At 36.3% G+C, this 12,134-nt stretch overlaps 2 protein-coding genes across 6 annotated transcripts; one reads left to right on the top strand and one right to left on the bottom strand.

Moving 5' to 3' along the window:
* The first annotated feature begins 2,546 nt into the window (after positions 1 to 2,546).
* On the top strand, positions 2,547 to 3,599 carry LOC124640546 (putative nuclease HARBI1). The gene is made up of 3 exons (XM_047178333.1): positions 2,547 to 2,877; positions 3,157 to 3,347; positions 3,433 to 3,599. Exons 1-3 carry the CDS (start codon positions 2,650 to 2,652, stop codon positions 3,587 to 3,589), a joined length of 576 nt encoding a protein of 191 aa, XP_047034289.1. The 5' UTR covers positions 2,547 to 2,649; the 3' UTR covers positions 3,590 to 3,599.
* A 1,421-nt stretch (positions 3,600 to 5,020) lies between these two features.
* LOC124640545 lies at positions 5,021 to 7,778 on the bottom strand. 5 transcript variants are annotated; one of them, XM_047178328.1, is made up of 6 exons: positions 7,388 to 7,778; positions 7,090 to 7,297; positions 6,676 to 6,855; positions 6,185 to 6,548; positions 5,964 to 6,032; positions 5,021 to 5,444 (listed from the first exon to the last, which is right to left on the bottom strand). In XM_047178328.1, exons 2-6 carry the CDS (start codon positions 7,288 to 7,290, stop codon positions 5,293 to 5,295), a joined length of 966 nt encoding a protein of 321 aa, XP_047034284.1. In that variant the 5' UTR covers positions 7,291 to 7,297; positions 7,388 to 7,778; the 3' UTR covers positions 5,021 to 5,292. The 5 variants fall into 5 exon arrangements, with proteins under 5 accessions (XP_047034284.1, XP_047034283.1, XP_047034285.1 ...); XM_047178327.1 differs by having other exon boundaries at positions 7,090 to 7,778; XM_047178329.1 differs by having other exon boundaries at positions 6,739 to 6,855; positions 7,090 to 7,778.
* Positions 7,779 to 12,134: the final 4,356 nt, after the last annotated feature.

The raw sequence follows: 12,134 nt of genomic DNA, 5'->3' as shown, positions 1-12,134 counted from the left end.
TGATTTTTGCAACGACTATTTTTCCTCGGTTGGCAAGAATCTCGCAAGCCAAATTTTAGCTGACATAGACGAAACTGAGGAGTCAGTAGTCTCAAAGCAACGATTGGCTGAGTCTTCAGCAGTTAACTTCTTCATGCAACCTACTGATATCTATGAAATTAACAATTTAATTGGTAAGCTCAACAACGAGAGCGCGGCTGGCTTAGATGGTCTCACGCCAAAAATTATAAAAAAGATAAGAAATGAAATAGTGAGCCCACTTACTTACATTATTAACCTCAGCCTAAGTTCCGGTGTATTTCCCGATAAATGGAAAGAAGCTCGGGTCACCCCTATTTATAAAAAAGGATCGAAACAGGACCCGGCCAACTACAGGCCTATATCATTGTTGGGGGTATTTTCTAAAATACTAGAAAAGATAGTGAACAGGCGTCTCATAGCATTTCTAGAAAAAAACAAGCTTATATCCAATAATCAGTTTGGTTTCAGAAAGGGATTATCCACAGAAGATGCTGTCAGTCTCTTGACAAAACTGGTCACATCACACCTAGATAATAATAAAAAATGCTTGGGGGTCTTCTTAGATCTCGCGAAGGCATTCGACACTGTCGCAATTCCTATACTATTGAAAAAACTAGAATTCATTGGAATTAGGGGATTGCCATTAAGTTGGTTTAAAACCTACCTCACCAACAGACGACAGTGTGTGAAATTGGATGACCAAGTTAGCTCGTTTAATAAATTGACATTTGGAGTCCCACAGGGAAGCGTTCTCGGTCCCACGTTATTCATCATATACATTAATGACATACAACGAGCAATAGAGCAGAATTCTGATGTCATATGCTACGCAGACGACACGGTCATTATTTTCCATGGAAAATCCTGGGAATAGTGTTATATAGTATATATATAACACTATTAATTATACATATAATAGTGTACCTGTGAATAGTACGCCGTTTAGACTCACCAGAACGGCGGAATACGTACACCATACGTTGTAAATACTACCTGCTAAATAATCTTTTTTTTTTCAATAAACTTGGAAAATATGGGCACAGACACCTTCTGTGACTCGTTCTGACAGTTATTGACAATAATAATGCACTTAAACATCCCTCCCATACGCAATTAAGTGGTTCCAGTCCATGGGCTATCCTATGCTATCAGGTGCTATATCTTCGTTCTCCGGTGGTTTACAAGGTTTTGCCCATAACAAAAAATGAAGCTTAGGGTATAAGCTATCATTTGATATGCGAATGGTTTTTATTGGATATACCGGCCAATTTTACCCATCATCCTTTATTTCACCATTAAACAATTGTTGCAGGATATCATCGATCCTATTTTGTAATCTAATAGTCTCAGGATTTTTTTTAGATATATATTGATTTTTGTTATAAAATGATAAGTAATAATTTGAATCTTTAAAAATAGCATTTAAGAACAAAATTAAATTTGGCTTTGGTTTGCACATTTTATTAAAACGCGAGTTCCAAGCTTCAATTGCGTTGTTGGTTTTATGAGAAATATCATAAAAAGACCATTTGTCGTAAAAATATACTTCTTCTTTAACCCAAGTATTGACAAAGTAATCATTAAATTTAGTTATTTTGTCTTCATTTCTATTTTCAGCCTGCACATATAACCACCCGTCTATTTTATACTCTTGAGGCAAGTATGCTAAAGCCATACATCTTTTTACGTGAATTTTATGAATTAAAGACTTATCCATTGCTAACTGTTTCGCTCTCCTCCACAAACATCTTTTAAAATGAAATAAACAGCCTTGGATCCGTGCCTCTGGAAAGGCTTTTTCGATGGCCAACATTGCACTTTTTTCAAAATCTGTTGTAAAACATTTTGGGGAGAATTGCGGTAATTGACTCTTAATTAAATTTAAAAAAGTTTTGTAAGTATTCTCTTTTTTATTAGGCAATAAGGCGTATATAGCTGGAAGAATATTTGTTTTTTTGTCAGTACTACCAACATCAACGTGTAGCGTGTAAACTTGTAAAAATGGTGGAACACAACTTTTAAATGTTCCATCACAAAAAACATTTTCTGCATTTTTAAGAAAGTTTAAAACTTTTTTATTTGCAAAGAGTATAATACGCGTTTCATTGTCTTTAAAATCTGCAAAAAGTAAATTATCGTAGCACGGTGGCACAACTAAGTCCTGGGGCCTTATTCGCTAACTCCACTGACAGCTCGCAGTTATCATCATTTGGTAAAGTATACATCGGTAAACTGTCAAACCGCTATTTTCTTATTTGCTAACGCCAGTTACCAACTGCGATGACGTCATGAGCACCGACAGCGTCTGATGTCCACCGTAGATCATTTTGACAGCTGTTTCTGTATCGATGAACGTTAAATTGCGATTTCGTAAGCCCAGCGGGCAATGAGTGGACATCAAATTGACAGCCACTGACATTTTTTTAAATACACTACAAATAGCAGTGTTTTATGCCCGATTTTGGTAATCATCACTGGGATGTCTATACTCTATTGTTGCATCAGACATATAAGATTTCTCTAATTTTGCGAATACGATAGAAATATAAACCCTGAGTCGTTCCTTTTTTAATAGTGTTATTTTTAATTGTATTATTTTAATTTGTTTTATCTTTTTTGTGTTACAGAATGTCGCGTGCATTTTTGCTGGCATTTGCGGACGAAGAGAGAAAACGAAGTTTGTCCAGAATCCAGAAACGTCGACTGCGGGATTGCAACAATTCTCTGGATTTACCGGAGAAGGAATTCATGGCAAATTTCCGTGTCAACAAATCAGGGTTTCAGCAAGTTTTGGCAGAGTTACGTCCATTTCTGCAACGTGCTCAACGAAACACTGCTGTTGCAATTGAGCTAAAAGTATGAATTTATAACCTAAAAAGTTGAATAAATACCAATCCTACTTATAAATATGAAAGTTTGTGAGAATGTAAGTATGGATGTATGTTTGTTACTCAATCACGCAAAAACGGTTGGACAGATTTGGTTGAAATTTGGTAAGTATGTAGAAAGCCGCGAGTGGAAGCTAGTATTACGTAAATTAATAATGTTATTCTTAAACACTGAAATGATGATGGAGTAATATTAATAATTATGATGATAAACTTTGTACCTAACATCAAATTTTGTTATGTGTAGATATTGGCAGTCCTAAACTTTTATGCAAATGGATCATACCAACGAAGCTCCTCATTCATTTGCAACATGTCTCAACCTACATTTAGTAGGTGCCTACATGAGGTAACCGATGCTCTCAATGTACGGGACGTGCTACTCAAGTACATAAAGTTTCCTTCCACTCAACAAGAACGGGAATCCACCATGAGAGTGTATGTTAGCTATATATTATTTTAATCATATATGTAATTGTTTTCTACCTTATATGTAATAAACATGAAATAATGTATTTTTCAGGTTTATGGAAAAATTTGGATTCCCAGGAGTTATTGGGTGCATTGATGGAACCCATGTTGCTATAATAAGGCCCACTGACCATGAAGAAGCTTTTTTTAATAGAAAACATTATCATTCATTAAATGTTTTGCTGGTGAGTATTAAACACATTTTTTAATGTTCTATCACAATTTTTTTTCTTACTGTATAATCAATCAATACTTTTTAACATATATGTATAAAAGATTTTTATTTTATTTATTTAGGGACAATTAACAACCACAATATACAATACATACTAATAAATTAACAATAAGGGTGAGTGATAACAATATTGTGGCCCACTGCATTATCCTCATTTTAACAAAAATATTAGGTAATGAGTGCCACCAAATGAGCATTATTAATTCAATAAATACTATACATAGCAATGGTATTAAAACATTACAAATAAATAATTAATTAAAATAGGTACTGCAAAACGAAACAAAATCAAATCACCATCATAATCACAATAATAAACAATAAAATTATACAAAATCCAATTTAACATTAAAACAATACAGCACAAAATCAAGTCATATTAAACATCAAGATCATAATCGTACATATTCAATTCAATATAATGATAATAATATTATAATCAAAGAGTAATATGTAGGTATAAAATAAATAAATTCAATTTAATTCAACTTCCAATAACAGTTTCATTACATCATTCTTAAATTTGGACTTAGAGCATACAAAAATGTCAATATCAATAAATGCTTTATTGTAGGTATCTACCTAAATAGTGTAATTTTAAATGTTTAATCAATGCTTTCTACGCTATTAGTGCAAGTATAGTTTTATATCGATTACCTAAATTTATATATATTTTTATTTTTTTCAGGTACAAATCGCGAGGCGCCCCCAGACCCAGACCCAAAACCCTGAAAATCGGGACATTCGGCAACACTATGTGTAAGAACTAAAGTTTAAATATTTACTTAAAACCATTTTATTTGATTGGGATGACTGTCGTTAAAATAACTCATTTTTTTTTCTTTCTTCACATGTGGCTTCCCCGGCGACCACGGGCATGCGAGGTGCAAGATTCCCAGCACTTCCCCACCAAGGCGAGCTGAACGAGCCGCAGGATGCGGTACCTATTTCAAAACTTGGCTTACCAAGTAACATTATTTGAATTATATAATTTAATTTCCTCTTAACATAGTTGCATTAAAATAGTTTTATATAATTTATTCATTCAATACATTAGCTTCACTTGCATTGTATAACTTTCTCAGGGATAACTAGCACTATATGAAAATTATTGTAAAAAATTGATTTTTTTTAAAAGAGTGTCTATGGAGTTTCTTGCCGGTTCTTCTCCATGAGACCCACTCCTTGGAACCGTGCAACTAGCTTGACATTTCGCAAGAGCTTTTCTACTTGTGAACTTTTATGCGCCTATTTTAAATAAATAAAATATAATTTTAGTTTGAGTTTGAATTACCAATAACCAGTCTTACCAAGGAGTTTTGTTTTAACTGAGTTGATCAGGTAAGATAGGCAGTAGCTCCTAGTAAAATGAATAGGGTAAGTACCTAAAATAAAACTAGTTAAGTCTTATAAACGCTATTTATTCTTAGAATAAAAGGTACAACATTATTTAAAATTTCACTTAATAATAATTATTCTAATTAAAATCTTTTTTAATATAAAAACTAATTAACAATCACAACGTAGGGTGTAGACATCCACTTACAAGGGGTCCTATGGGCATGGGTAAAACCGCTGACGTTTTTAAACATTGGACCCAAAAGATAGAGGGGGGGGCCGCGGAGGATACATTGTTTGCAACATTCGGAACGACAACTAGACCAACGCAGTAGGTAATCATTCCCGGTTTGTTTGCCGGCGGTAGTCGTCCCGAATGTCTCTTAAAACCCCAAGCATCCCCTCCACTGCTTCTGTGAGTCGGGTCTCCACCTCTATTCTCCTCAATTCCAGGTCATAGGCCCAACGAGGTATTGACTCCTCTCTGCGAACTGAAAAAATAATATTTGTGACTATTTTTCTTTTTGGCTTACATGCATATATCGGGTGTGTCGTTCATAATCACATTAAATGAAATGCGTTAATATACTGGTTAATATATGTCGATTAACACAAAGAAAAAAGAAAAATACGTAAAACTAAAAAAATGATTTTTTCAAACAAAGTAAATGGAATAAAAATGTGCAAAACTTAGAACACCATATAAAACAATCATTACAAACAATTGAAATTCTCCCTTGAAACCTGACAGCTGTCAACTGATCAAAACATACGATACTCCTAAATTTATCTCTGCTTTACACATGATGTTGTAAATTATAAAAACGAAAAATGACTCCTGTGGTTAAACCACTGAATGGATTAGGTTATTTTTTTTACAATTCGCCATAGAATATCATAAAGTATATGCGATATGATTTAATGTGATTGTGAACGACACACCCGATATAATAGTAGTATAGTAGTAGTAAAATTATCAAAATTTTTGTTATTGAAATAAAATTATTAACCATTCGCTCGTCGTGGTCGTTGACGCTGGCTCGGGGTTGAACATTGTGGACCATCTCTCTCAGAATTCCCTAGAAAAATATATATAATTACAATGATTTAACTACAGGATAATACACCTTACAATACAATTACTACTACCTAATTACTACTTGCTTATCGCTAGGCCTAGTAAAAATAAAATAAAAAGCTGTTTTTTATTTATTAATTAAGAAGTACTTACTAATAGCAGCCTCACTGGATAGTGTGGGCTCCACAGCCCCTGCAGCAGGCATCTGCTCCACAGCCTCTGCAGCAGGCGTCTGCTCCGCAGCCTCTGCAGCAGGCGTCTGCTCCACAGCCTCTGCAGCAGGCGTCTGCTCCACAGCCTCTGCAGCAGGCATCTGCTCCACAGCCTCTGCAGCAGGCATCTGCTCCACAGGCTGTGTCCCCTCTAGAAGGCTGTCGTCAAGCCATTCAACCTCCATTATCTGCTCATCATAAGTAGAGGTTGAGGGCTTAGGAGGCACCGGAGGCTGTGAGGTGTGTACAGCCACAGCTCCAGACATCGATGGCTGGGAAGTTGGTGGGTCACCAAGTGACAATATCTGAAGAAATAATTTTCTTTTCAATATGCGTAAAGAAACCACATAACATCCTGACAAATAAAGTAGTAGTTTCAATGAAGCGGATGACAATAAAACTTAAATTATATTTATATGAAATTAAACTAACATCAATGGGCAAGCGCACACCAGGCAATCCCTCAACCACAACAGGGCCTAACAAAGCCAGCACCTTTTCCTCTATATAGTTAAGAGGGACCAGCCTGTTAGGGCCTCCACCAGTCGCAGATGTGCTCCTCCGCATGTCTGCAGCTTTTCCTTTTGTTTTTGCTTTGAACTCTATCCAATACTTGACAAAAAAAACAGTTACTGGTTAGTTACACATGCAAACAATGTTACATTCATTCAGTGACAAAAACTTAGAAAAAGCAAAATAAAAAAAAGTTATCAATGAGTTACTATTAAGTTTTACAGATGCAAAGTAAGTATCCAAAATTAAAAGCAAGTGAATATTATGAGATATAGTCGTGCCACCATACAAACATGCTAAAGTGCTGTTTTTTAAATAAAGAAGTAAACGTACTCGGCGCCATTGGTCCGGCGTTTTAGTGGCTCCGCTGCCGACACAGTTAAGTGCCACCGAAATCGACCGCCATGCTTCTCGAGTGTCCCGCACTCCCTGAGGACCTGGCGGAAAGCGGCCCAACGCTATGTCGCGATGGGAATGCGCAAACTCTAGAAGCAGCTCCATTTGCCTCAGTGACACTTTCCTGCGTCCTGGCATTTTAAACCTAAATAATAATAAAATGGTGTATCAATTATTGCTTTGCATGCAAAACAGGAATTTAAGTTGTTTAATTCACAATAACTACAATACTCACAATGTTCTCAGTTAAAATATTGTTCAACCACACGGAACTTTAGACACCAAGTTCACACACAATAGAAAGCAAATACTGAATTTTACCGAGACAGATTGTTTTTAAATGTATAACACGTTGAAAATAAAGCGTTCTCTCAAACGTAGTAATGTAATGCTAATAAGGTATTTCCACCTTAGCAGTATAATAGTCGATAAAAACTAGAGTTGTCAAGAGTACCCCTGCTAGTCACCATAGTTTTTACGTTAAGCACCGTGAAAAGATATCCACTGATGTCCACTTCATGCGATACTAAATACCGATGTTTTGGAATTGTCAGTTGACATCAAAGTTCGGTTGACAACTGAGGCCAGTTGACAGCTGAAAATCCGAAAGTTAGCGAATAAGGGTACTGAAGGGACGGTTCGACTTAATTTCACACACTACTAAACTAAGATGGTAATTTCACACCACACCATAGAATAACAATATTATACATTTCAATGTAGTGTGACTCTGTTTTAATAAGGTTTTATTAACCAAAGACATGTTATAAGCGAAATTGACCAAGCAAAGAAAGAAAAGCAAGTTCCAAGTTGAGGTTTGACATTGACAATCGCTAATTTCCTTTTTTTTTTTTTTTTGGTATGGCATCTCGCAGTTCAGCCTAGGAGGCCGTGTACTGCTTAACCGGACTTTTCCCTGTGGATGCCTAGAATTTAAGGCCTCCAGCCAGGAGCGTAAACAACTTATAAACTAAGCGACTGCGCTAAGGGTACCCCCTGTGGGGCCGGACCTCGGCTTAGGGCGTCGCTGGGGAGGCAGCAAGGGGACAGGCTGGATCATATGATCATTATTATTAAATGGGGAATTTAAAGGGAGGACAGAGAACGGGACGTCGCGGCGGACCTCGGCGGCGAGGTTTGTACGAACGCGGTTTGTGTTTGTGTAGGGTGCTAGTGAGTTTACTACTCTCTTGGAGGACAGTTATCTCATCGTCAGGTTCTAGAAGGGCATGCCTAGGGCGGCAAATCCTACTGATGCGGGAGGGAGTGTAATTACTGGCTGACACGATAAGTGAGTTATCGTGTTTCTCAGCGCGTTCGAAGTACCGTATGGCGGCACGCTTCATATACTGGCGGATCGCTAATTTCCGACTTTCCGTAGCTATATAATTATACTAATTTCACTCACAGATAATCACAGATTATAGTTACCAAGCAAGCAATAGACAACTGGTTCGTAGTGATGCCCTGAGTTCCGGTTTATCATATTATATCGAACATTTTAATTCCTACTAGATGTTCTTTACGCAATTTATAACTTTTTAGATCTCCATATCGGTTTCGATAACGGATACTTCCTAGCGTAAGCCCAAAGATTAAAGGAATATAGCATGAGCCTTTTTAGACTCAAAGACCCCATCGCAAGCGCTGCAGTGTATTTACAGTATGTTCATGGCTAGAAAACGCAAGTATGTGCCGCGTAAGTTCGGCACTTATGGCACATATCAGGCGATTACGTTGGTACGTAAAATCTGCCGCGGAACTTCGGTCGCGTACGCTCGGCATAGTGTGTTTAGACACTTACGCTTTAGGTAGACGCTCTGGTTGCCCATGCGAAGGATGTGTTCACACCATCTGAGTTGTCGCTGCATTAATAAAGATAGCATATTGGATCGTCGGAGAACCTCTGTGTAGGGAACGCGATCCTGCCACTTAATTCGTAAAGTGAAATGGACCTCAGACAGCTAAGATGAAATATACCTACCGAGTTTTTTTTTCGTAACATCGAGATAGAAATTATAAGTCAATAGTTCGTAAACACAGGCAAGACGTACACGTCAATTTTATGGCATGGGGTCTCCAGACACGATCAGTGAGTTGTCCAAAAGTTGCGGTAGCATTTGCAATGCGTATTTTATATTGCTTTTCGCAATAAAGATTACAATTAATGAAATAACAAGTTTGTAACGCGTTAAAATCAAATCTTAATCGATTATTTTTTCATTTAATAATCTGTGCTTTGATACATGAAAACAAACCATGACATGCAGTGTTGTCAGAATGTTACTTTTGTTACAGTTTTCGTTACTTTTGACCCTCTCATGTTACCTCCGCGTTACACGACTCAATATGTTATGGCTGATTTACATTGAGTCAGTAACTGACGTCAGTCCACTGACAAGTCAGTGCTGACCCGGCACTGCCATCGTGTAAATTGATTTGAAGTCAGTACAGTACTACTGACGAAACACTGACACTACACTGACTTCGTGTAAATAGCACGCGTCAGTTTTCGGCGCCTACACTGACGTCAGTTACTGACTCAATCTCACTGACTCAATGTAAATCAACCTTTACTATTAAGAACAGACGAAAAAATACATTATATAAAGTTTATCAAAAACATAGTAATTCGCCGAATTTAAAAACTAAACACACATCAAAGACTGTATGTGTTTTTTTTATTTTATTACATCGTCAGTCGATTATTTGATCAACCATTATTACGATTCATTTTCGAAGTTTAAGAAACGGGACAGGATAAAATGAAAATTCATTTTAATTTGAATGTAATAAAGTGCCACAAGTAACAATCATGTTATTACTTTTCTCGTGAAAATGTTACTTTTTGAGCTGTCTCACGTTATCATGTGCGGTTTGACTATCTGCCGCTAGCAACGCTGCACGTACATTGATCTCCATCCATGTTGTCGGCTGAAAGGTGGCTGAAAGACATGTATCTATGGCCAAGAATAAATTAAAAAAAAAAATGATCTCCATTGATCAACTTCTTTATACTACCACACTATATACTTACTTAATATTAATCTGAGTTTATTTAAGTGGTTTAAGGTGAACCACGCGCAGCACAGTAAATCGCGTTGTGTTTCTTATTTAATAACGGCTTAATTATTAAGAGGTGATGTGTTTTTGGTCCGTTGTTTGTCATAATAATCATGTGGTCGTTGATTCTAGTGTCCTGTTTGAAAATAAAAGCATTGGGTTGTTCGTTCCCGTCGTGTGTTTAGAGTGAAATTATTGCCGTAACTAGCCTGCATAGATTTCGGATGAACAAGTAAAACGTAGTCTTTCGGGCACTCCGTACTCAATAACAGAACATTCACACAATGTTCCTAAGTGGTCCCACTGACCAAAGTGTTTTACTCAATGTTTGTTCAAAGTCAAAGTCAAAAACGTTTATTGAAATAGCACTTTTTCACGTCAAATAATACAAAAGGACAGCACCCCCAAAACGCCACCCTTTCATCACTTCCTAGTGTTATGGCTGGGAAAAAGAAGTGGTGAAGAACAAACTTCCCAGCAACACAGCTGTCTATTACAATTTAATTTAATTTAATTGTATAATTGTAATTTAATTACAAATTAAATTACAATTATACAATTCAATATTGTTTCAAATTATAGTCACAAAAAAAAATATATATAAAAAACACTTGTTGTCCACTTCAGAGCTGCCATCTGCGTGTATCTGTGAAATAATCTTAATAGTGTTGTTTTCTAAATAAATATATCAGTAAAAGTTTTGATAGGTTCTGGAATAACTCTACAATGGTTGACAAGAGTTGATGGAAAGAATGTATGTGTTTTCTGGTATTTTCATATACTAGTTAGAGGTTGTTCTGTTATCCAAAGTTGTCATTGTGTTGTGATTTAGAGAAAACCCTGAGCTTACAGAAGTGCTGGTTTACAGAGGAAATCATTTATTTGATTTATTACAAAGGCAGTATGTCTATATTGTTTTCAAATTAAAATATTTTATTTCGGATTTCTCCATATGTATGCTAAAATTGTAATAAAACAATAACCATGGATCCTAAAAGAATGTTCGGATATATTGTTCCATATAAACGCGTTGCAGTGTAGGAGGTTCGTCCAGTCATTTTTATATGTGCTCGGACAGGAGAATCAGAGGACAAAACCTGCGTTATCCTTGATTGTATGGAAAAGGGTACAGGGAACAAGAAATGTCACAAAACCAAAATTTTAAGTATTATTATAAACTTCTAATAGGAACTTAAGTTTACCTTATAAAGTCTTATTATTAGGAACATAAAATATTGAAATAAAAATCTTTTTCAATAACTAAAAAAGTACCTAATAAAGATTTGGAACATACAAAAAGTGGTAATGTCCACTGTGTCCCATACAAGGAATGTCCTACTTAATATTTTTTACTTCCGTGTGGGATTTTAGATTGATAAGTCTCATATTTTTATTGCATTCTAAGTATGAATTCCCTGGGATTGGATATGTTATTTTGATGGAATCCAAAAGTTTCATTTAATGGACAACAAAATGAATGAGCCTAGTCACTGTGTAGTTCTTATCCTAAATTCTGCATTTTCTGAACGCGTTTGTTATGTTGGTGGGTGTCATTGCTTTTAAAAACGCAAATCCAACAAGCTCTCCAACTTCATAAATAGAAACGGGTCTGCCTGGGTTTCGTTATAGCCAGGTATCTATGACTGCATTGTAATATGTCTTGAAAGGTCCAAATATACCCATGTCCAACGGCTGCAACTTTGCTCCAGTGTGTGGGGGCTGGGGGCAATGTCAATATATTGCCTGCAGCTTTGGCCAAATTCAAGGTTTTGATAGACAAGTGAGATTCATGATTATCCATAATCAAAATGCTCGGATTTTCAGGTGTAGAATTTGTGTGTTCGATGAAGTGTTGAATAACTTCGGGGACTATCTCCGAATTCGTCCATTCGCTTGGTGCTGCTAGACCCAAAGTGGCA

The sequence above is a fragment of the Helicoverpa zea genome, chromosome 21 (genome assembly GCF_022581195.2).
Source record: "Helicoverpa zea isolate HzStark_Cry1AcR chromosome 21, ilHelZeax1.1, whole genome shotgun sequence".
NCBI classification, from domain to species: domain Eukaryota; kingdom Metazoa; phylum Arthropoda; class Insecta; order Lepidoptera; family Noctuidae; genus Helicoverpa; species Helicoverpa zea.
Note: the sequence above shows the minus strand (reverse complement) of the source record. Positions and strands in the feature narration are given on the sequence as shown.